The sequence below is a fragment of the Monodon monoceros genome, unplaced genomic scaffold, assembly GCF_005190385.1.
Source record: "Monodon monoceros isolate NGI ecotype Baffin Bay Population unplaced genomic scaffold, NGI_Narwhal_1 Super_Scaffold_11, whole genome shotgun sequence".
Lineage (NCBI taxonomy): Eukaryota > Metazoa > Chordata > Mammalia > Artiodactyla > Monodontidae > Monodon > Monodon monoceros.
Window position 1 is genome coordinate 48,855,362 of NW_021703767.1, and position 24,517 is coordinate 48,879,878.

At 36.0% G+C, this 24,517-nt stretch overlaps 1 protein-coding gene and 1 pseudogene across 22 annotated transcripts in view; one reads left to right on the forward strand and one right to left on the reverse strand.

Annotated features, from left to right (window-relative positions):
• Positions 1-24,517, reverse strand: part of SENP7 (SUMO specific peptidase 7) — a 170,844-nt gene that overhangs the window by 125,927 nt on the left and 20,400 nt on the right. For 17 of the 22 annotated variants that reach the window (XM_029213805.1, XM_029213804.1, XM_029213818.1 and 14 more), the window contains one exon: positions 14,146-14,198. In XM_029213805.1, coding sequence (XP_029069638.1) covers positions 14,146-14,198 — 53 coding nt within the window. The other 5 variants (XM_029213811.1, XM_029213808.1, XM_029213809.1 and 2 more) reach the window with 5 other exon arrangements.
• On the forward strand, positions 15,808-15,891 carry LOC114891378 (annotated as a pseudogene).

The window sequence follows — 24,517 nt, forward strand, 5'->3', positions numbered from 1 at the left end:
TTCTTTTTGTTGCAGTGGTAAATGGGAGTGTTTCCTTAATTTCTCTTTCAGATTTTTCATCATTAGTGTAAAGGAATGCAAGAGATTTCTGTGCATTAATTTTGTATCCTGCTACATTACCAAACTCACTGATCAGCTCTAGTAGTTTTCTGGTAGCATATTTAGGACTCTCTATGTACAGTATCATTTCATTTGCAAACAGTGACAGTTTTACTTCTTTTCTGATTTGGATTCCTTTTATTTCTTTTTCTTTTCTGACTGCTGTGGCTGAAACTTCCAAAACTATGTTGAATAACAGTGGTGAGAGTGGGCAACCTTGTCTCCTTCCTGATCTTGGTGGAAAGAGTTTCAGTTTTTCACCATTGAAAATGACGTTGGCTGTTGGTTTGTCATATATAGCCTTTATTATGTTGAGGCAGGTTCCCTCTATGTCTACTTTCTGGAGGGTTTTTATCATCAATCAGTGTTGAGTTTTGTGGAAAGCTTTTTCTGCATCTATTGAGCTTATCATAAGGTTTTTATCCTTCAGTTGGTTAATATGGTGTATCACCCTGATGGATTTGCATATATTGAAGAATCCTTGCATTCCTGGGACAAACCCCACTGGATCATGGTGTATGATCCTTTTAATGAGCTGTTGGATTCTGTTTGTTAGTATTTTGTTGAGGATTTTTGCATCTATGTTCATCAGTGATATTGGCCTGTAGTTTGATTTTTTTTGTGAAACCTTGTCTGGTTGTGGTATCAAGGTGATGGTGGCCTCATAGAATGAGTTTGGGGGTGTTTCTCCCTCTGCTATATTTTGGAAGAGTTTGAGAAGGATAGGTGTTAGCTCTCCTCTAAATGTTTGATAGAATTCACCTGTGAAGCCACCTGGTGCTGGGCTTTTGTTTGTTGGAAGATTTTTAATCACAGTTTCAATTGCAGTGCTTGTGACTGGTCTGTTTATATTTTCTATTTCTTTCTGGTTCAGTCTCAGAAGGTTGTGATTTTCTAAGAATTTGTCCATTTCTTCCAGGTTGTGCATTTTACTGGCATATGGTTGCTTGTAGTAATCTCTCAAGATCCTTTGTATTTCTACAGTGTCAGTTGTTAGTTCTCCTTTTTCATTTCTAATCCTGTTGATTTGAGTCTTCTCCCAGTTTTGCTTGATGAGTCTGGCTAATGGTTTATCAATTTTGTTCATCTTATCAAAGAATCAGCTTTTAGTTTTATTATTCTTTGCTATCGTTTCCTTCATTTCTTTTTCATTCATTTTGGATCTTATCTTTACGATTTCTTTCCTTCTGCTAACTTTGGGGTTTTTTTGTTCTTCTTTCTCCAATTGCTTTAGGTGTAAGGTTAGCTTGTTTATTTGAGATGTTTCTTGTTTCTTGAGGTAGGATTGTATTGCTATAAACTTCGCTCTTAGAACTGCTTTTTCTGCATCCCATAGGTTTTGGGTTGTCGTGTTTTCGTCGTCATTTGTTTCTAGGTATTTTCTGATTTCCTCTTCGATTTCTTCAGTGATCTCTTGGTTACTTAGTAGTGTATTGTTTAGCTTCGATGAGTTTGTATTTTTTACAGATTTTTTCCTGTAATTGATATCTAGTCTCATAGCATTGTGGTTGAAAAAGATACTTAACATGATTTCAATTTTCTTAAACTTAACAAGGCTTGATTTGTGACCCAAGATGTGATCTATCCTGGAGAATGTTCCATGAGCACTTGAGAAGAAAGTGTACTCTGTTGTTTTGGGATGGAATGTCCTATAAGTATCAATTAAGTCCATCTTGTTTAATGTATCATTTAAACCTTGTGTTTCCTTATTTATTTTCATTTTGGGTGATCTGGCCATTAGTGAAAGTGGGGTGTTAAAGTCCCCTACTATGATTGTGTTACTGTCGATTTCCCCTTTTATGGCTGTTAGCATTTGCCTTATGTATTGAGGTGCACCTATGTTGGGTGCATAAATATTTACAGTTATTATATCTTCTTCTTGGATTGATACCTTGATCATTAAGTAGTGTCCTTCTTTGTCTCATGTAATAGTCTTTATTTTAAAGTCTATTTTGTCTGATATGAGACTTGCTACTCCAGCTTTCTTTTGATTTCCATTTGCATGGAATATCTTTTTCCATCCCCTCACTTTCAGTCTGTATGTGTCCCTAGGTCTGAAGTGGGTCTCTTGTAGAAAACATACATGCAGTTCTTGTTTTTGTATCCATTCAGCCATCTATGTCTTTTGGTTGGAGCATTTAGTCCATTTACACTTAAGGTAGTTATCAATATTTATGTTCCTTTTACCACTTTAATTGTTTTGGGTTTGTTTTTGTAGGTCTTTTCCTTCTCTTGTGTTTCTGCCTAGAGAAGTTCCTTTAGCATTTGTTGTAAAGCTGGCTTGGTGTTGCTGAATTCTCTTAGCTTTTGCTTGTCTGGAAAGGTTTTAATTTCTCCATCAAATCTGAATGAGATCCTTGCTGGGTAGAGTAATCTTGGTTGTAGGTTTTTCCCTTTCATTACTTTAAATATGTCCTGCCACACCCTTCTGGCTTGCAGAGTTTCTGCTGAAAGATCAGCTGTTAACCTTATGGGGATTCCCTTGTATATTATTTGTTGTTTTTCCCTTGCTGCTTTTAATATGTTTTCTTTGTATTTAATTTTTGACAGTTTGATTAATATGTGTCTTGGCGTATTTCTCCTTGGATTTATCCTGTATGGGACTCTCTGTGCTTCCTGGACTTGATTAACTATTTCCTTTCCCATATTAGGGAAGTTTTCAATTATAATCTCTTCAAATATCTTCTCAGTCCCTTTCTTTTTCACTTCTTCTTCTGGAACCCCTATAATTTGAATGTTGGTGCGTTTAATGTTGTCCCAGAAGTCTCTGAGACTGTCCTCAGTTCTTTTCCTTCTTTTTTCTTTATTCTGCTCTGCAGTAGTTATTTCCACTATTTTATCTTCCAAGTCACTTATCCGTTCTTCTGCCTCAGTTATTCTGCTATCGATTCCTTCTAGAGAATTTTTAATTTCATTTATTATGCTGTTCATCATTGTCTGTTTGCTCTTTAGGTTTTCTGGGTCCTTCTTAAACGTTTCTCGTATTTCCTCCATTCTATTTCCAAGATTTTTAATCATCTCTACTATCATTACTCTGAATTCTTTTTCAGGTAGACTGCCTATTTCCTCTTCATTGATTTGGTCTGGTGCGTTTTTACCTTGCTCCTTCATCTGCTGTGTATTTAGGTCTTCTCATTTTGCTTAACTTACTGTGTTTGGGGTCTCCTTTTCACAGGTGGCAAGTTCGTAGTTCCCATTGTTTTTGGTGTCTGCCCCAGTAGTTAAGGTTGGTTCAGTGGTTTTTGTAGGTTTCCTGGTGGAGCGGACTGGTGCCTGTGTTCTGGTGGATTACGCTGCAACTCATCTTTCTGGTGGGCAGTACTGCATCCGGTGGTGTGTTTTGGGGTGTCTGTGAACTTACTATGATTTTAGGCAGCCTCCCTGCTAATGGATGGGGTTGTGTTCCTGTCTTGCTAGTTGTTTGGCACAGGGTGTCCAGCACTGTAGCTTGCTGGTCATTGAGTGGAGCTGGCTCGTAGCACTGAGATGGAGATCTCTGCGAGAGCTTTCACCGTTTGATATTACGAGGGGCCGGGAGGTCTCTGGTGGACCAATATCCTGAACTCGGCTCTCCCACCTCAGAGGCTCAGGCCTGACACCCGGCTGGAGCACCAAGACCCTGTCAGCCACGCAGCTCAGAAGAAAAGGGAGAGATAGGAAGGGAGAGAGGGAGGGAGGGAGGAAGGGAGGGAGACAGGGATAAAGGGAAGGAAGGAAGGAAGGGAGGGAGGGAGGGAAGGAGGGAGGGAGGGAGGGAGGAAGGAGGAGAAAAATATAAAATAATTAAAATAAAAATTTTTTTTAATATTAAAAAGAAAAAAAAAAGGAAAGGAAGAAGAGAGTAACCAAACCAAAAACAAATCCAGCAATGATAACAAGCATGAAAAACTACACCCAAAAAAAAACAAAAAAACGATATAACCCTAGGATAAATTGTAAAAGCAAAACTATACAGACAAAATCACAGAAAGCATATGCATACACACTCACAAAAAGAGAAAAAGGAGAAAAATATATATATACATATAAAAGGAAGAGAGCAACCAAATCAATGAACAAATCTACCCATGATAATAAGCTCTAAATTCTAAACTAAGATAAACAAAAATCCAGAAACAAATTAGATGCAGAAAGCAAACCCCAAGTCTATAGTTGCTCCCAAAGTCCATCGCCTCAGTTTTGGGATGATTCGTTGTCTATTCAGGTATTCCAGAGATGCAGGGTACATCAAGTTGATTGTGGAGATTTAATCTGCTGCTCCTGCCCAGAGGACCCCTATCCTTTTGTCTCTGTTTTTCCTTTTTTCTTTTGCCCTACCCAGGTATGTGGGGAGTTTCTTGCCTTTTGGGAAGTCTGAGGTCTTCTGCCAGCGTTCAGTAGGTGTTCTGTAACAGTTGTTCCACATGTAGATGTATTTTTGATGTATCTGTGGGGAAGAAGGTGATCTCCACGTCTTACTCCTCTGCCATCTTGAAGGTTCCCCCCATAATAACTTCTTAACTATTCTTACTTGCAGTTTTTTTTCCCTTTTAATCTTTCAAACGCTATCGCCAGAGGTCTCTAACACACAAATCTAATTATGGCTACAATCTTAAAATACAACAATAGCACCCATTACTTATATATAAAACTCTTAACAATCTGGGCTCTTTGACATCAGCCAAATATCACAAACTCTACACCCCAACCCCACTGAGTTTGCTCAACCTTCTTCAAGCATACATCTCTACACCTCTGTACGTACTGCTCCTCCAACCTAGAATGCTCTTCCCTCTATTTCTCCCCTATTAAATACCTCAGATTCTGCACAAAATTATTCTCTTATCCACACAGTCAACACTCCCACACCAAGGCGTTCCTTTCTCTGGGTGTTAGTACTTGGTAATTTGTATTAACACATATCATACTATTTTATAATTAGTTGTCTACATGTCTGTCTTCTTCTCCAGACTGTGGAGGTCCTTAAAGACAGCACCCTTAGTCACCTTTACATCTCCAAAGTGTATGGCTCATGATACTGAATAAACAAATGAATGGATGGATATAGTGTAGCCACAAGTTTGAAATCATTTGTTTAGAACTTAAAATAATTTAACTTTCACATTATAAATGATTGTTAAGCATCAAGTTCAGCTTATTACATAACATATAATAAGCACTGTATCAACTACAACCAGTGACAACAATAAAATGATTTCAATGAGAGTAAACATAAGTTAGGAGGATAAAATAAGTGTGAAGAAAGGGTATCTGAACACTTTTATTTCATTAGTGCCCTGGAGTTAATCCTCTTGGGCATCAGTAACATCTTAATTATTTACATTTAATTTATATTAAAGGTACCTCTTTATAATTCTTCATCTGCCAAAACATTATCTCTAAATCAGTCATTTCCTTTGTATTCTTAATCAGGGAATAACAGTTGTTTTTTCAGGGAGTAAGACAAGGGCTTCAGACTGTTCACACCCATGGATCCTTTGTGAGTAGGTATTTAGCCTACATTAGATACTGTGGCATATTGTGTTTTCCAATCATGGCCATATCAATATTCTACAACCCACATGCTCTTCTTACAATGTGATACTGACCAGTTCTCCAACATCAGGTGCAGTCTATGTTCCTTCCCCTTGAATCTGGGCAGGCCTGTGACTTCCAAGGCTAGATCATAAAAAGCATTATGTATAGCTACACTGCTTCAGCCTACCTTTCATGTAGCAATATTTGTGTGTTTTCCCTTCCTTCCTCCCTCTTTTTTTCCGTCTCTCTCTGTCTCTCAGTATACATGCCTTGGGAGCTGTAAGCCACAGGTTAAAAAAAATCTTGGATACCCTGAAGCTGCTGTGCTGCAAAGATTTCATGAGAAGGCTAAAAAGAACAGATATATAACAAGATATATGAGGCTTCCAAACACAGGTATCAAGGTAAGTGAGTGAGTGATCCTTTAAGATGATTCCAGGCCTCAGCCCCCAAGCAAACCTAGATAACTCCAAATGAAACCAAGAAAAGCTATCTCTGAACCCTGGCCAGACAGCAGATTCATGAGCCAAATAAGTTTAAACCACTAAGTTTGGGGATAATCTGTTACACAGCCCTAGTAATAACCTAAAAAGGTAACAAGTTCAAACTTGAAGGAGAGCAGCTGATATTTTTTAAAGAGTTGGGTATAGGTGTTGAGTATTTTGTAAAAATAAAAGACTTCTGATGTCTTCTGTGGAAGATTTTATATTCTTTTTTCACAGTAATTAGTTTTTATTATTTTACCTATGAGTGGATTAGACTCAATGTTATTAAATTATTTACCCTAATAAATATTCATGTATACTTCCGTTAGGATGGACACAAAATATAATTTACCCTATCTTCAAAAAAAGGAGCTCTCTACTTCCCCTAAAAGCATAAATATATGAAATGTGGAAATTTATTAAAACTCTAAACAAGCATCAAAAGGTTTGAAAATCAAAGTACAGTAGACCCTTGAACAATTCAGGAGTTGGGGCACCGACCCCTGCACAACTGAAAATTTGAGTAACTTTATAATCAGCCTTATGTATCCACAGTTCCACATCCTCAGGTTCAACCAACCACAGATCGTGTAGTACTATAGTATTTATTTTTAAAACTTCTGTGTATAAGTGGACTGAAGCAGTTCAAATACATTGTGTTCGAGGACCAACTGTATATACATACAAACATTTATGAACAGGGACATAGACTATATATTATTTATAGTATAGAAAAAATAGAAACAATGATAATAAAAGAACACAAATAAAATTACTGTAAAGACAAATAATGAGATACTGTACAGTAGTTATTAAAAAACATGTTCCAGAACAAATAAGAAATTATTTCCAATATAATAAAGAAAATCATATCTACAGAATGATCTTTTATAAGGCAAAAAAAAAAAATCCATATATGGAAAACAAATGTGAAAGGATATGCACAAAAACGTTTACCAGTGACTAGCTCTGAATGCTAATATAAGGAGTGATTTTTATTTTCATTTTTGTGTTTTCCTACAGTTTCCACATGTTTTATTTTTTAATAGGAATATCACGCAACTATTAAAAGCAAGAAAAAATAAATAAACATTTAAAGCTCCAGAAAAACCTCTGCTGCAGCTTCCTGGTCAATAAATTACATATCTAAATCTCTCGGTCTAATATTGTATATGCGTGGCAAGCAGATTTTAGGTACAACTAACTACTCCGTCAAATTTTTCTACACTCACTTTTTCTTAATGATTAAATCATAAAAATAATGTCTGTCTCTTTACAACAATCTGATCTATTCATAGACAAATTTTAATCATGATCTCAACTGTGTACAATCAACAGAGATTCTAAGCCACTAATGATTCTGCAAAGCCTATATTATAATTCCATTATAAGAATCAGAACAGACTCCTAATACTTTCAAATATTTTCAATACTCTCCTAATACTTTAAAGATCAAAATTTAATCTTTTAAGGCAAAAAAGTGTTCTAAACTCCCTTCCCTTCAAGTTATACTTAAATACATTGATAGAACTCTAACAACTTCCCAAAAACAAAGCTCAAGAACATTTATTTTATTTTACTTACTAATGTTCAAATGTAATACTAAACAAGCCTGTCAGCAAATCAATTCACACAGTCACTTTGAGGTTCATTTTATACCTAATTCATTACAGTATGCCCTCAAAAAGAGAATGCTATCAAAAGAAGATAATGGGTAGGGGGGGTGAATATGCTGGATTCTATCGACAAGTTATGCATTGCTAACATATGCTCCTTACAAGCTGAAATGATCTCTGCCGTATTCTTAATACAGAACTTCAGAACCTTAATCACTTATTTCTTCAGATACTACATAGATGTAGAATTATTATTTAGGGAAACTTTGGGGTCTGCTCAAAGATATGGCTATGACTTACCAAGGAAGAATGAAAGTCTTGGTTTTTAGTTTCCAGTATCAACCTCCTCATTTAAAAAGCCAAAGGCTATGGATCTCCCCATTAGCAGAACTCAAAGTGTTCACACTCTTACTCTACATCTATCCAGAGATAAAAGCCTTGAGTTAATCTAGTTCCAGCACCTATCAAAAGGCCAGGAATAATTAGTAGATAATGATGTTCCAAAGATTTAGCTACAAGGATAATAACTGCAGTACAATTTATAATTTTTAACTGAAAACAATTCAAAAATATAATGACAGGATAGTGGTTAAATTAACTGTGATACATCCCTACAGTTGAATATAATGTAGTCATTGAAAATGTTTACCACTGCTTCCCTAGTACTTATGCCTAGTATAGTGTCCAATACATGTTAAGTACCCAATAAGTATCTACTGAGCAATGCTTTAAACTTGATTTCAGAAAATGTTTATAATATATAATTAAGTAGAAAAAGTAAATAATAAAATAGTATTTTGTGGTTTTCAACCATTAATATTTAAATATTTGTTTATTATAGATAGATATACAGATACGCAGACAAATTAGTAGGATATACACTTCAGTGTTAATTTTAACTGTGTCCAGGTGGTATTCTTTTTGTTCAACTGAATTTTCTACTTTCTTCACAACAATCTAGTATTGATATAGAAATATTTTTTTAAGTACTTAAAATATATCAGAGTCTTGTCCCTATACCAATCAAAACTTTAGTCCTTTCAGTGATTTATTTCCCTAGCTGCCTTGAGAGAAAAAGCAATACTATTAACTGCTAACAAGAATTTAATATGCCAGTATTCTAAAAAAATTCTACATTTTTAAACAGCAGTACCACAACTTTATGTGAGTATTATGGTTGAACAAATAAGAAAATATAATGTAGATACTGAGAGACAGAAAAGTTAAAAATAAGCGAAGAAGGAGACTTCCCTGATGGTCCAGTGGCTAAGACTCCGCAGGGGGCCGGGGGTTTGATCCCTGGTCAGAGAACTAGATCCTGCGTGCCGCAACTAAGAGTTCACATGCTGCAACTAAAGATCCCGCGTGGCGTAACAAATATCTCACGTGCCACAACTAAGACCCAGCACAGCCAAATAAATAAATATTAAAAAATAAATAAATAAGGAAAGAGGGCAGGCTAAAATAAGCCCTGTGGTATTGGATTGGAATCAGAAGTAACAGTACTGAACTCATGAGGGTTTCTTTAGATGTATAGATAGGCAGATAGAGAAATAAATACAGATATGTATGTATATGTATGAGTTAGTATACATATATTCTTCTAGTCCTGTTTATTGAGAGCCTAGAAATGATGACACCCCAGCAGCAATGAGCACATCTAGCACCCTGAGCTGGGTTTCTGAATACTATTCTTGAATTTAAAAAAACAGAGCTCCTTGGAAAGTATCTTATAGTACCAGAAAGTAAGGAAGAGCTCAAAAAAACAAACAAACAAACATAGGAGCATGTCAAAAGGGCACAAGAGCCATCCTGAAAGAACTTCCAATGCCAAAGCTGGAATACTTTGATCAACAAAACCAGTAATGACAGTAGCAGATTATAACACATAGAATAAAATAAATACCTATAAGTCCATGTTGATATATGTAAATAACTGAATAAATGAGACAAGTGGGACAACTGTCCCTTCCAGAAGAATTTTAATAAATATAGAGGGAATGAAGAAAATAGAAAGTCACCAATAGAATATCGTATTTTAACTGTTGCAAGCAAGATCCACTGTTAAATGCTAAAACAGTGGGTGAAAGTCTAAGAAGAAACAGTATATTTGCATAGATTCAAAATATCTCTCCCAATACAAACTTCCAATTGTAAGATAAATAAGTACTAGGGATGTAACATACAACACGATAAAGAAATGATCACTGATGTACGTTATAAATAGAAGTTGTTAAAAGAATAAAACCAAAGAGTTCTCATCACAAGGGAAAAAATTTCTTTCTATTTCTTTAATGTTTTATCTATATGAGATGATGGATGTTCACTAAACCTACTGTGGTAATCATTTCATGATGTATGTAAGAAAAATCATTATATTGTACACCTTAAACTTATGGAGTGCTATATGTCAATTATACCTCAATAAAACTGGGAGAAAAAACATAAGATATCTCTCCCAAGATATCTATTTATTAAAGATAAAAAATAACTTTACAATGGAGTAACCACGCAGACACCATCTTAACCAGGTGATCCAAGATTGACATCACCAGTAATAAGACATACCATCATTATGTACCCCTGATAGGACAACTGAGAAGGGCACAACACTTCTGTGGTATTGTTCTCAAAAAGCCACAACCTTAATCTAATCACACATGATTAGAAACATAACACAAACTCAAACTTAAGGATTCAAGAAAATATTGCCTAGTATTCTTTAAAAGTGTCATGGTCATGAAAGAAAAAAGACAAGAACTGTCATAGACTTAAGGAAATCAATGCAATGTGAGATCCTGAATTGGATCCTAAAACAGAAAAATGACATTAGTGAAAAAATTGAAGAAATTCAAATAATGTCTATAGTTTAAAATATACCCATGTTAACTTCTTTATGTTGATAACTGTACTATAGTTATGTAATACATTAACACTGGGGGAAGCTGAGTGAAGGGTAGATGGAAACTGTACTATTTCTGTAAATTTAAAGTTACTTGAAAATTAACAGTTTTAAAAAACATTGCTGTACAACTAAAAATAAGAGAAATGTATTTAGTCAGTACACTCATACTACAAATTCATAATACAAATTATGAATTTCTAATGGTGGAGCTTCAGAGCAAGATGCATAAACCAATGTCCTAAAGCAAAGCATTTCACTTCACTGAAGGTATTAAGCAGAAAAGAAGTAGCAGTCAATACAGAGGTATTTAAAACCAGGTATACATACACACAAATAAACTCAAGTTGGATTAAAGATCTAAATGGGGACTTCCCTGGTGGCCCAGTGGTTGAGAATCTGCCTGCCAATGCAGGGGACATGGGTTCGACCCCTGGTCCGTGAGGTTCCCACATGCCACGGGACAACTAAGCCCGTGTGCCACAGCTCCTGAGCCTGCGCTCTAGAGCCTGCGAGCCACAATTACTGAGCCCGCATGCCACAACTACTGAAGCCCATGTGCCTAGAGCCTGTGCTCCGCAACAAGAGAGGCCACTGCAATGAGAAGCCCATGCACCGCAATGGGAGTGGCCCCCGCCTGCCACAACTAGAGAAAGCCTGCGCACAGCAATGAAGACCCAATGCAGCCAAAAATAAATAAATAAATAAATAAATAAATAGGTTTTTTTGAAAAAAGACCTAAATGTAAGGCCGGATACTATAAAACTCTTAGAGGAAAACATAGGCAGGACACTCTTGACATAAATAGTAGCGATATCTTTTGGATCCACCTCTTAGAGTAATGAAAATAAAAACAAAAACAAACAAATGGGACCTAATTAAACTTAAAACCTTTTGCACAGCAAAGGAAATCATAAACAAAAAGACAACCCTCAAAATGGAAGAAAATATTCGCAAATGAAGAGACCAACAAGGGATTAATCTCCAAAATATACAAACAGCTCAGGCAGCTCAATATCAAAAAAACAAACAACCCAATCAAAAAAAACAAACAGGGACTTCCCTGGCGGTCCAGCGGTTAAGACACCACGCTTCCAATGTAGGGGGCGGGGGTTCAATCTCTGGACAGGGAACTAAGATCCCACATGCCATGTGGTGTGGCCAAAATAATAATAATAATAATATTTTTTTTTAATGGGAGGAAGATCTAAATGTACATTTTTCTCATTTTCCAAAGACATACAGATGGCCAAAAAGCACAAGAAAAGATGCTCAACATCACTAATTATTAGAGAAACAAAAATCAAAACTACAATGAGGTATTACCTCACACCAGTCAGAATGGCCATCATCAAAAAATCTACAAACAATAAATGCTAGAGAGGGTGTGGAGAAAAAAAGGGAACCCTCTTGCACTGTTGGTGGGAATGTAAACTGATACAGCCACTAAGGAGAACAGTATGGAGGTTCCTTAAAAAACTAAAAATAGAACTACCATATGACCCAGCAATCCCGCTACTGGGCATATACCCTGAGAAAACCATAATTCAGAAAGAGTCATGTACCACAATGTTCATTGCAGCTCTATTTACAATAGCCAGGACATGGAAGCAACCTAAGTGTCCATCGACAGAGGAATGGATAAAGAAGATGTGGTACATATATATACAGTGGAATATTACTCAGCCATAAAGAAGAACAAAATAATGCCATTTGCAGCAACAAGGATGGACCTAGAGATTGTCACACTGAGTAAAGTAAGTCAGACAGAGAAAGACAAATATCATATGATATTGCTTATATGTGGCACCTAAAAACTGGTACAAATGAACTTATTTACAAAACAGAAATAGAGTCACAGATGTAGAAAACAAACTTATGGTTACTAGAAGAGAAAGGGGTGGGGGAGGGATAAACTGGGAGACTGGGATTGTCATATACACACTACTACACATAAAATAGATAACTAATAAGTACCCTGTATAGCACAGGGAACTCTACTCCATACTCTGTAATGACCTATATGGGAAAAGAATCTAAAAAAGAGTGGATATATGTATAACTGATTCATTTGCTGTACACCTAAAACTAACACAACCTTGTAAATCAACTATACTCCAATAAAAATTCTTAAAAATCAAATACATAAATAAATAATAAAACTGGGTATAATAGCAATGTAAATTTCTTTTTTAACTCCCTCATCTACCTCACTTAAGCTAAATCCAGAATTATTTTGGCTGAATGGCACGGCTTGTGGGATCTTAGCTCCCCAATAAGGGATCGAACCCGGGCCCACAGCAGTGAAAGCATGGAGTCCTAACCACTGAACCGCCTGGATTCCCTAAATCCGGATTTTTTTCTTTTTTTTTCTTTTTTTGGCTGTGTTGGGTCTTCATTGCTGCGCATGGGCTTTCTCTAGTTGCGGCGAGTGGGGGCTATTCTTTACTGTGGTGTGTGGGCTTCTCATGGCGGTGGCTTCTCTTGTTGCGGAACACAGGCTCTAGGAGCACGGGCTTCAGTAGTTGTGGCGCCCAGGCTCTAGAGTGTAGGCTCAGTAGCTGTGGCGCACGGGCTTAGTTGCTCTGCGGCATGTGGGATCTTCCGGACCAGGGATAGAACCCATGTCCCCTGCACTGGCAGTTGGATTCTTAACCACTGTGCCACCAGGGAAGTCCCAGAATTTTAAATGAAGAAACCACACCCCACAAATCTGAAGTAAGCCAAGGTAGAAAAAGAGTATCCAAAGCCATGCTCTCTGTGTGGTCTTGTAAGGTACTCTTGATTCCTCTCACAGCCCTCCTTTATGATTTCTTCTTGTCCCTCTTTGTTCCAAAAAATACACCAAATTAAAGTCCTCTGTGTATAATTAGAATGTTTCAGAGAAAAGTCTCTAATAAATTATTATAATGCAAATCAAGGTACTATGGCATTTAAATCACAAAATTCTATAGGAAAAAAAGATTATCTTTCTAAAAACACAGATTAAATTTTTTTAAACACCTCTATGTAGGTAGAAACTTCATTTTACTTGTTTTGCTACTCTTGGCTTATATAAAAGAAATAAATAAATGAAAAAAAGTATGTTTAAAAGGACACACATACATATTCCAAACAGTAAATTTCAGCACATGACTTGAATACAACCCTTCAACATCTACAGTATCATAAGTGAATGAATCTCAGGTGCTCTAATATATTCAGTCATCAAAGAAATGAGTTCTGTTCTATATAAATCTAAAATAAGACTCGGAAAGTATACTGGAAAATTTTACAATGATTTAAACAAGGCTGGTCCCAGAAAGGGTTTCCTAGCTAACCCTTGGTTAATTAGGATATACCATTCCCCAAAAAACACTGATTAATTATGGATTTAATTAATTTTATTTTATTAAATTTTAATTAAATTTAATTACTAAATTAAATTTAATTACTAAAATTTTATTAAAAAGACAAATACCAAAATACTTTCAATATTATTAACTCTAAAGATAATGCAAAGGTTAAGAGCAAAACTAATACATACCTTATGTAACTCCAAAGATGAAGGCTTTTTCCTTTTCCCTTCTGTGACAATTTCTACAAAGACATAGTAAAAATTATCATTTAACATTAAATGAGATAACATAACAGAATAAATCTTTTCAGTTATCTTTTGTTTCAAATTAGCTTCTTGTTACATTTACAATTTACACTGATACATTTTACAGAACCTGAAGGACTAAAGGTCAAAAATAATCAAAGAGTAGCAGATTCTCACAAAATTTCTCAATTAAACAATATACATATGATGACAACTGAAAAAAGAAAGTTGGTTCTAAGAACTCAATAAGAAATTCCTTGGCAAAAATCCTAGTATCCAGTAGGTCTTCGATTTATGTTGGCTGAACCATAAGACCAGATAAATTCTTATAATGGGGGGTGGGGGGGCCACAGGGGAGGAGAACACAAGGTGAGGGCTACATATCTAAGTATTTATGCAACAGAGAACAGCTTAAGTCTTTCTTCACCAACATTTTTCAGGCTTCTACGGGATTTTCTTTTATGATTCTTTCATTCAGTCAGCAAATAATTACTGAATGTCTATCATGTGTCTGGCACTGTGCTAGCCAGTGGGTATAGTGTAGTGAGCAAATTAAACACAGCCTAAGTCTTCCTGGAACTTACAATTCACTGAAATTTCTCACAAATTTCATAATAAAAATGAATGGTAGAGACCCACACAAATGTGATCACCTATTTATGACAAACACACCACTGCAATTCAGTGGAAAAGGGATGATCTTTTCCATGAGTAATGCTGACACAATTTGATAACCAAACAAGGTAAACAAATAAGTAATAAACATCACACTATATCAAAAATTATTTTTAAATTGATCATAGATTTAAATGTCAAAGACAAAGCTTCTAGAATAAAAATGAGGGGAATATCTTCATGACCTTGGGGTTAGCAAGGATCTCTCAAACAAGACTCAAGTAGTACTAATCCATAAAGGAAAGAATTAATAAACTCAACTTCATTAAAATTAAAAACTTCTGTTCACCAAACCTCATCATTGAGTGAGAAGGCAAACCACAGACTGGAAGATTATTTATAATTCATGTATCTATGTACAGCATGGTGACTATAGTTAATAATACTGTATAATACATATATCTGTCAAAGGATTCATAACCAGAACACATAAAGAACTCCTATAAAGCAAAGGCAAGACAACCCAATCTTCAAAATGGGAAAAAGCCTTGAATAGGTACTCCATAAAAAAAGAACGTCCAAATGGCCAATAAATATATGAAAATATGCTCAATTTCATTATTACTAGGGAAGTGTAAACTAAAATGGTAAGAGAATACCATTACACAGCCCTTGGAAAGGGTAAACTTAAAAAGAATGACAATACCAAGTATTGGTAAGAGACTAGAAGTCTCATATATTGCTGGTGGGAGTGTAAACGAATACATCTACTTTGCCAGTCAGTATCTACTAAAGTTAGACACCTGCCTACTCAATGTCCAACAATTACATTTCTAGATATTTAATCAAGAGAAATGAGTGCCTGTGTCCACCAAAAGGCATGTATAAGAATGTTAAGTTATCTTTGTTCTTAATAGTCAAAAACTAAAAACAATCCAAATGTCCATCACAGGAGCATGGATAAACCTTTTCGTACAATAGAAAACTACAAACTTTGCACAGTGGCAGTATCGTAGCCAATGAGGTTTATCCGAGGCGCAATTATTGCTAATTGAAAACTACATAGTAATAAAAAAGAATGAATTACTGCTGTGCACAACACGGATACATCTCACAGACATTACGTTCAGAAGAAAACAGATGCAGAAGAATGTATGATTCTATTTATGTGGAATTCAGGAACAGGTAAAACAAATCTATGTTGATACTAGTTAGGATAGTGTGAGTACCTGAGCAGGGAAAAACTACTGACTGACTGGGATGGGATACAAGTTATCCTTCTGAGATGCTGGAAATGTTCCGTATCTTGATCTAGGTGATAGTTATACAAGTGTATGTATACAAGTATAAAAAATCATCAAACTAAAGATATTGTACTGTGTCGTATGTAATATCTCAACTTAAAAATTAAAAAACCTTTAAAATAACAGTTATAACGAATGGGCTATAGCTTATCCAGAAATCTATATAGCTGAAATAATTTCTCTCATTTCATGAAAATAGCATGAATTTCACCATATGCATTTCCTCGAGCAATCACTGATGTAAAAATTATTTTAACTTCTATACTTAAGCTTTCGATAGATTTAAATAATTTTCAATAAAGTAGCATTTCTCAGACTACCAAAAATATATAACATTTAGATAAATGGTAAGAAAACCTTTCTTATATAAATTCACTTTCTAGTCAACTTTCAATTTAATAAAATATATGTATTTTTAAAAAAGGAATATCAGTTGCTTAAATCACAGACAGACTCATTGAGTTAAAAATGCTTCTATCCTATTTTGCAGAATGTTTGTACATTTCTTTTAGTGACTACTATTGTGACTTCCCAAAATTTTAGGGGTTCTATAACTGAGTTGCTCCATCTGATACTAGGTTGGTATTAGAGCATTTTAATAAATGATGCATCGCTGCTTGTGACTGTCTGGTATAGCACAGTGCTCTAGAGTAAAAATATTAAAGTCCAACAACCTAAATTTATATCTTGGCTTACTAGCTGTGACTTCTCTGAGACTCAGTGTCTCATCTCTAAAAAGGGGACAATATCCAGCTTTTCAATTGCCAAGATTAAAGTGACATAGTCTAGTCTCCCAAAAGAAATAAAAGCAAAACTAAACAAATGAGACCTAATCAAACTTAAAAGCTTTTGCACAGCAAAGGAAACCATCAACAAGATGAAAAGACAACCTACAGAATGGGAGAAAATATTTGCAAACAATGTGACTGACAAGAGCTTAATTTCTAAAATATACAAACAGCTCATACAACTCAATATCAAAAAAGCAAAACAAAATAAAACAAAACAACCCAATCAAAAAATGGGCAGAAGACCTAAGTACACATTTCTCCATAGAAGACATGCAGATGGCCAAAAGGCACATGAAAAGATGCTCAATGTCGCTAATTATTAGAGAAATGGAGATCAAAACCACAATGAGGTATCACCTCACACCAGTCAGAATAACTATCATGGAAAAGTCTACAAATAATAAATGCTGGAGAGGGTGTGGAGAAAAGGGAATCCTCCTGCACTGTTGGTGGGAATGTAAGTTGGTACCGCCACTATGGAAAACAGTATGTGGGTTCCTTTAAAAACAAAAAATGGGGACTTCCCTGGTGGTCCAGTGGTAAAGAATCCTCCTTCCAATGCAGGGGACATGGGTTCGATCCCCAGTTGGGGCACTAAGATCCCACATGCCACGGGGCCACATCTACTGAGCTCGCATGCCTCAAAGAGAGAGCCCACATGTCACAAACTACAGAGTCCATGCGCTCTGGACCCCACACGCCACAATTACAGAGCCCATATGTCCTGGAACCCGCACACCACAACTAGAGAGAAGAGAAGCCTGAGCACCACAACAAAGACCCCACATGCTGCAACTAAGACCCAACACAGCCAAAATAAATAAATAAAATAAAATAAATATTTTTAAATAATTAAAAAATAAAAACAAAAACTGGAGGGGCTTCCCTGGTGGCGCAGTGGTTAAGAATCCACCTGCCAATGCAGGGGACACGGGTTCAAGCCCTGGTCCAGGAAGATCCCACATGCTATGGAGCAACTAAGCCCACGCTCCACAGCTACTGAGCCTGCGCTCTAGAGCCCGCGAGCCACAACTACTGAAGCCCGCGTGCCACAACTACTGAAGCCCATGCACCTAGAGCCCGTGCTCTGTAACAAGAGAAGACACTGCAATGAGAAGCCACGCACTGCAACGAAGAGTAACCCCCACTCGCGGCAACTAGAGAAAGCCCGTGCGCAGCAACAAAGACCCAATGCAGCCAAAAATAATAAAATAAATAAATTAAATTAAAAAACAAACAAACAAAAAATAGAGCTACCGTGATTCAGCAATCCCACTCCTGGGCATATATCCAGAAAAGAAGAAAACTCTAATTCAAAAAGATACATGCACCCCAATGTTCATAGCAGCACTATTTATAATAGCCAAGACATGGAAGCAACCTAAGTGTGTATCAACAGATGACTGGATAAAGAAGATGCGGTGTGTGTAGACACACACACACATATATATATATATAATGCAGTATTACTGAGCCATAAAAAAGAATGAAATATTGCCATTTGCAGCAACATGAATGGACCCAGAGAATATCATATTAAGTGAAATGTCATAAAAAGATAAATATACGATATCACTTGTATGCAGAATGTAAAAATTAATACAAATGAATCTAAATACAAAACAGAAACAGACTCACAGACATAGAAAAAAAACTTATGGTTACCAAAGGGGAAAGAGAGTGGGCGGAACAATAAATTACAAGTATGGGATTAACAGATACAAACTACTATACATAAAATAGATAAGCAACAAGGATTTACTGTATAAAACAGGGAACAATATTCAATATCTTGTAATACCTATAATGGAAAATAATCTGAAAAACATATATACAGCTGAATCACTTTGCTGTACACCTGAAACAAACACAATAAATTAACTATATTTCAAAATAAAGGGAGATCGTCTATATTAAAGTATTTAGAGTATATCTGGCAAATACTGCAAAATAAATGATTATTATTACAATATTCTATACTAGAATACCCCTCTTTAAGAAACCTTAATGTATTTACATTAGCATACAGAAAAATCGCTCTAATTATTCCCATTATATATATATGTCAAATAATCAGAAAGCATGACTTTTTCTCAAGGAGCTTGTGGAACCATTCATTCATATATTACATAAACATTTATTTTAAACAACAGTAATTACCATTGCCAGGCACTATGCTAAGTACTTTACACAAATTATTTTATTTAATCTTACAAAAGTGTTGTGAGTTCAGTAATGGCATTATCTCCATTTTATAGATGAAGAATTTAGGTTTGAAAAATACAAATAACTTGCCCAAGGTCACCATGTTAATCCATCACTGGTCTGATTCCAGAGGTGGAATTCTTAACCAGAACACTCTAGGCATGCTGGATGCTATGGGGATAGGAAATGAATAAGACAGTCCCTGTCACAGAGTTAACAGTATAAAAGCAGAGATTAAACAATTCAGCAAGCTAGAATATATGATGGAATCTGGTAAACATCACATAAGAGGCGCAAACACCCATGGAAATTCAAAAATAGGAATATTTTTTAAGTTTGAGTTAATTAGGAGATAGTTCTTGAAAAGGCACAATTGAACTGGGCTTTGAAGTAAGTTTTAGATAGTAAGTTTTAGACAGGGAGAAATGGGTGGTAGGACAGTGCAATGCTAAGTGAAGCCAAGAAGTGAGTTATCAATATAGGTATATGTGATGAAGCAGCTCACATTAGCCAGTCTCCTAAATTACTGAAGACTCACATTAGAGTTATACATCTGAGAGGCAGGTTTGAGACAGCACCATTACAGCAAAGTTCCAGTCTGAATCTTTAGAGCTACTCAGTCCTGTACATAACCCACTCCCTGTGTTACCATATCCCCCCTCTAATCTACTTTCCAATCCTCTGCCTTCTATCACCAGGCTTGGGAATCACATTCACCACCCTAGATTTCAATCCCTACAGCTTATTACCTTGTTATTGTCTCATCTCTTAGGTAATGCCACTCTACCCTTTCCACTACATTCTTTTTTTTTTAACTTGACCCTTGAGTACATGTCTTTTTAATATTCTGTTTTTCTTTTTATTGAGGTATAGTTTTCATCTACACTCTTCTCTAGCTCTTCCCCAGCCCACCAAATTCCTTTCCAAAGTCAATACAATTTCCTTAAATTCTGAATCTTCTCCTTGAACATTTCCTCCACCTTAGTTTAACTGAATCCTTTTTATTACATAATTATACATTATACATCTTTTTATTTACTACACTATTTTTTTAAGACTCTCTCAAGAAGATTCTTCTCCCACTTATAAAAACAGGGAAAGGGATTAACAACCTCCTCCCCCTGCCACCACTTCCAATTAATATTCATCCTTATTGCAATAATTCCTCCTTTAAAATTCCCATAACTTGTATGTATTATTACCTCACCCATATTGTAATTGCCATGTACGGACCCAAGACCCTTTCCAACATTCCTAGAATATTCTGATACTTGATTCATAGTTTTCCTCTCATCGTTAAAACCTACCATCATACCGAAGCTCTAAAATTTTCATAAATCAAATCACTCAATACAATGGACTCATTTTAATTTACTCTAGTCCAACAAACTTCTTCATATCACATTCCCATTTCAACAACATGCATTCACAAATAGATTTAATAGGGTTACACTTCTCAAGCTCACAAATGTGTACCTCTCATTCTACAACATACTGTCCTTTAACCCTTCCATTTCCTCACTCGCACTGATCCCATTTTTTACCCCCACATCGTATAATACCCTTTAACCCTAAGTAAAACTAAATTCTTTTATTCCCCCCAAATTCTTGCTCCTAGACTGATTAGCACTGCTAAAGAAAGTCATATAATTGTAGTAACCACAACTGGTACTATCTACAGACACACACGTGTTTTAACAAATACTTTTTCAAAATTAGTTAATAGTTCTTTTTTTTTTTTTTTTTTGCGGTACGCGGGCCTCTTACCGTTGTGGCCTCTCCCGTTGCGGAGCACAGGCTCCGGACGCGCAGGCTCAGTGGCCATGGCTCATGGGCCCAGCCGCTCCGCGGCATGTGGGATCTTCCCGGACTGGGGCACGCACCCGTGTCCCCTGCATCGGCAGGTGGACTCTCAACCACTCCGCCACCAGGGAAGCCCAATAGCTCTTTTATTCATCCCTAATTGACCTCCTACTCTATTTTGAGCTCCCAATACCACCTGAAAGTCCCTCTTTCTCAAAAGATGATCTTGCCTATTTCACTTAGAAGCCATCATTGCAATATCCTTAACTTCTCAAAATTTATCTATATCTTTATCCATCCTCCCACCTTTACACAAGTCTTATTTAACAAACTGTCCTGAGTCTATCCTCCCCCATTTCTTCTAAGACTTCACCCTATCAATTATCTCCTACCTGATATCGTTCTCTCTCCAGTGAACCCTTTCCCATGCCATACAAACTGATTTTTATAGCCTTTTTTAAATAATCCTTTCTACTTAATTTCATACTCAAGCTTGTTCCAAAATCTTTAATGCACATCTCATCTTCTATTTCCTCACCATCACTCATTCATTTAGCCTCTTGAAATCTGGCTTTTGTCCCTACTGCTCTACTAAAATCAGTGGTAAAAAAAAAAGTGACCTACCAATTGCCAAATCCAGCATCCTCATACTGCTTTAACTCTCTGATTTACATGGCATTCACTCTCCCTTGCTTCCCAAACCTATCATACTCCTTCTAATCTGCCTAACTGCTCACCAGTGTCTCTTCCTCCTTACTTTGAAATTAAATATATGTGATTCAAGATTTTTCTCACTCCATACTCTTTCTGTGGGTAATCCTATCCATTCCAATGGCTTCAGCTAACATCACTGCAAATAAAGTAGTTTTACCATGATTAATTGTAGATTCTGGTTTTGAACTTCAATTATGGTTCATCAGACACTGCATAATATGCAGCCATCACCTGGACCTACTGAAAAAAGAAAGGTGTATCATCATGGGACACTAGATCCTCAAGCTGAAACTGGGGGAGGAGGGAAGAGTTTCAAAATCAAGCAAGTTTGAAAAACACTGCATGTTCAGACAATCTCTTGGAGAGGCAGAATGTATAGTAGCACAGCAAAAGCTCTGAAAAATCCTGCAGTAAATAAAATTTTCTTATAACTACAGTTGTCCCATTTATTTGTCCATCAAACCTTTTTTCCAAGTAAGGTTCACTAACATCCTATGACAGTAAAAAAAGATTTAAATTATATGTTTTGTAATCAGAAAGACCAGATTTTGAATCCTGGCTCTGCTTCTTGTATTGCTAACAGTTGCTTACCCTCCCTAAATTCCAGGTTCCTCATCCGTATATCAGAAATAATAATAACCACCTCAGAAGGTTTTGGAAAGAATTATAACATCTGTAAAATTCTTAGCACGCTGTTTAGTACCTAAGTACTAAAAAAAACTTATCTATCCTTAACTGCAAATGAGAATGAACACAGATCTCCAAGGCTGTTGCCTGAACAGTTGATAACTTGAAATTTACTTCAACTTTCCTGTTTTAATTCAAAAATTCATTTGGAAGTTGTGATCTATGACTCTAATATATCTGTTATACTTTTGTTGTTGTTAAACATTTCTAATGGTCATGCTCCCTTGAATGACCATTAGCACTTTATTATTTCATTCAACTGTCACTAGACCTGTCTCTGGTACCAATAATTTTTTATCTGTGTCCCCATCTAATTCACTGCTTTGATATGCTGGAAACCTGGAAATAAGATATTCATCTTTATTGGGGTAATAAATAACTTAAACACATAGATTCAATATAAGAGGAAAAAAGCCTTCAGAAGCTTCTCATGAGTGAACTTTAGCATACAAACCATGTGATTTCTCCTCTCATGCTTAGAGGTGTTTTATGCTTGATTCTTGATTCATGGCCACATTCCAGAAAAGTAGGGCAATCAGAGTTTTGTGGTTCTTCTACTTACAGAATTTTTCTTTATTAACTCATTTAAAAACAATAACACAATGCATGTTAACATAACTATTTTTTAAATAACTTTAGTTTCAAAACATTGAGAAGAATGGCATTATTTTACTTTTTGCAACTCTCTTTAACATCTGACTTAATAAAAGACAGATGATTTCCTCTATATGCTTCTGCATTCAATTTGTTGTGATACATGTCATGTAGCCTCTGGAAAACTGTCCTGTACACAAGTAGAAGATTAAGAGGGAAAGGCAAACAATGTCTTAAAATTATGAAAAACTGTGTAAGCTCACAGACCCAAAAGGGACTCAGGGAACCCAGAGGTTCCCAGACCATACCTTGAGAACCAGTGCCTAAAACAGATACAGCCATGCCAGAAGCCATCCAACTCCTACAGTTGTCAGTTATGTGAGTCCACAAATGCTTGTTTTCTTGTTTTGCTTAAACCACCTGGAATTGGGTTTCTGCTACTTGCAACTAAAAGAGTTTTGAGCAATACACTATGTAACCCTTCATAGTTCTTCCTTGTTCAGGAGAAAGTTTAGGAAAACCTAGTGCAGTCTCACAGAGGAAACTTGAAACTTCATGTCTTGTTTTCTCTCTCGACTGCTATCCGCCTTCCTTATACCTCTAACTTAGAATTCTTCCTGTTATTAATCAAAATTTTACCTTTGGGTACTTATGAAATTCTCACGATGATAAATGTCACTTCCAGTCATTCAAGTTCCAGTTAGCAACCCTCCTAATGAAATGGCAACTGCATGCACATAAATGTCACACAGAATTCAGAATCCCTTTAAGCCAACTGATTGTTCTGTTTCTGAGAATCTATGTGAGAATATTAAATATACACTATTCAGAAAAGAATCATTCTTAAAAATTAATATTCATCTCTTAAAACCAGATGAATACTGGAGAACAGCTAGTTAATATTAGATCTGAGAATGGTTTTTACTATACATTAACAATTACTTTTCAGAAAGGACAGCTCCAAAAGGGAAGTCAGCAGAAAAAGAAATCCTCTCCAGAGGGATAGCTCACATAAATATCAAAGTCTTTTAAGAATTAACAATTTTACTCTCAAATTTTACTTCCCACAACTACTTGCACCAAATTAACTGTAATAAATAGATAAATAAATCTAAGTGTAACCAGGTAAAGAGGATGGGATTTGCTGAAGAACAAGGCTAATATCTTGCCCTTACCCCCAAAACAATGTACTAAGCCAAGGAGAAATGCTTTTATTGAAAAAAGGCTGTGCATGTTAAACTGAGGTATGATTACCCCTAAAGTTCTGTGTGAGGAAGCACACAAAGGACACCAGATAAACACTGTGCATAGTCCTTATGTGTCAATTTCACTTGAAGGTTTTAGGGGAGAAAAAAGTATATTAAAACAAACACCAATCTATTGAAGGCATATACATACATACATATGTGTGTATATATGTATATATATAATACATACATATACTTTCAACGGCAAAGAATATCTCTAGAATACACACACACACAAATGGTAATACTGGTTGCTTATGAAGAGGAATTTCAGGTTTTCAGCTACTTCAAGCAATGTCCCAGAGATCCATGTTCACTCTCCTTTGCGGCCAAAAAAGTTTGAGGCACATTGCCA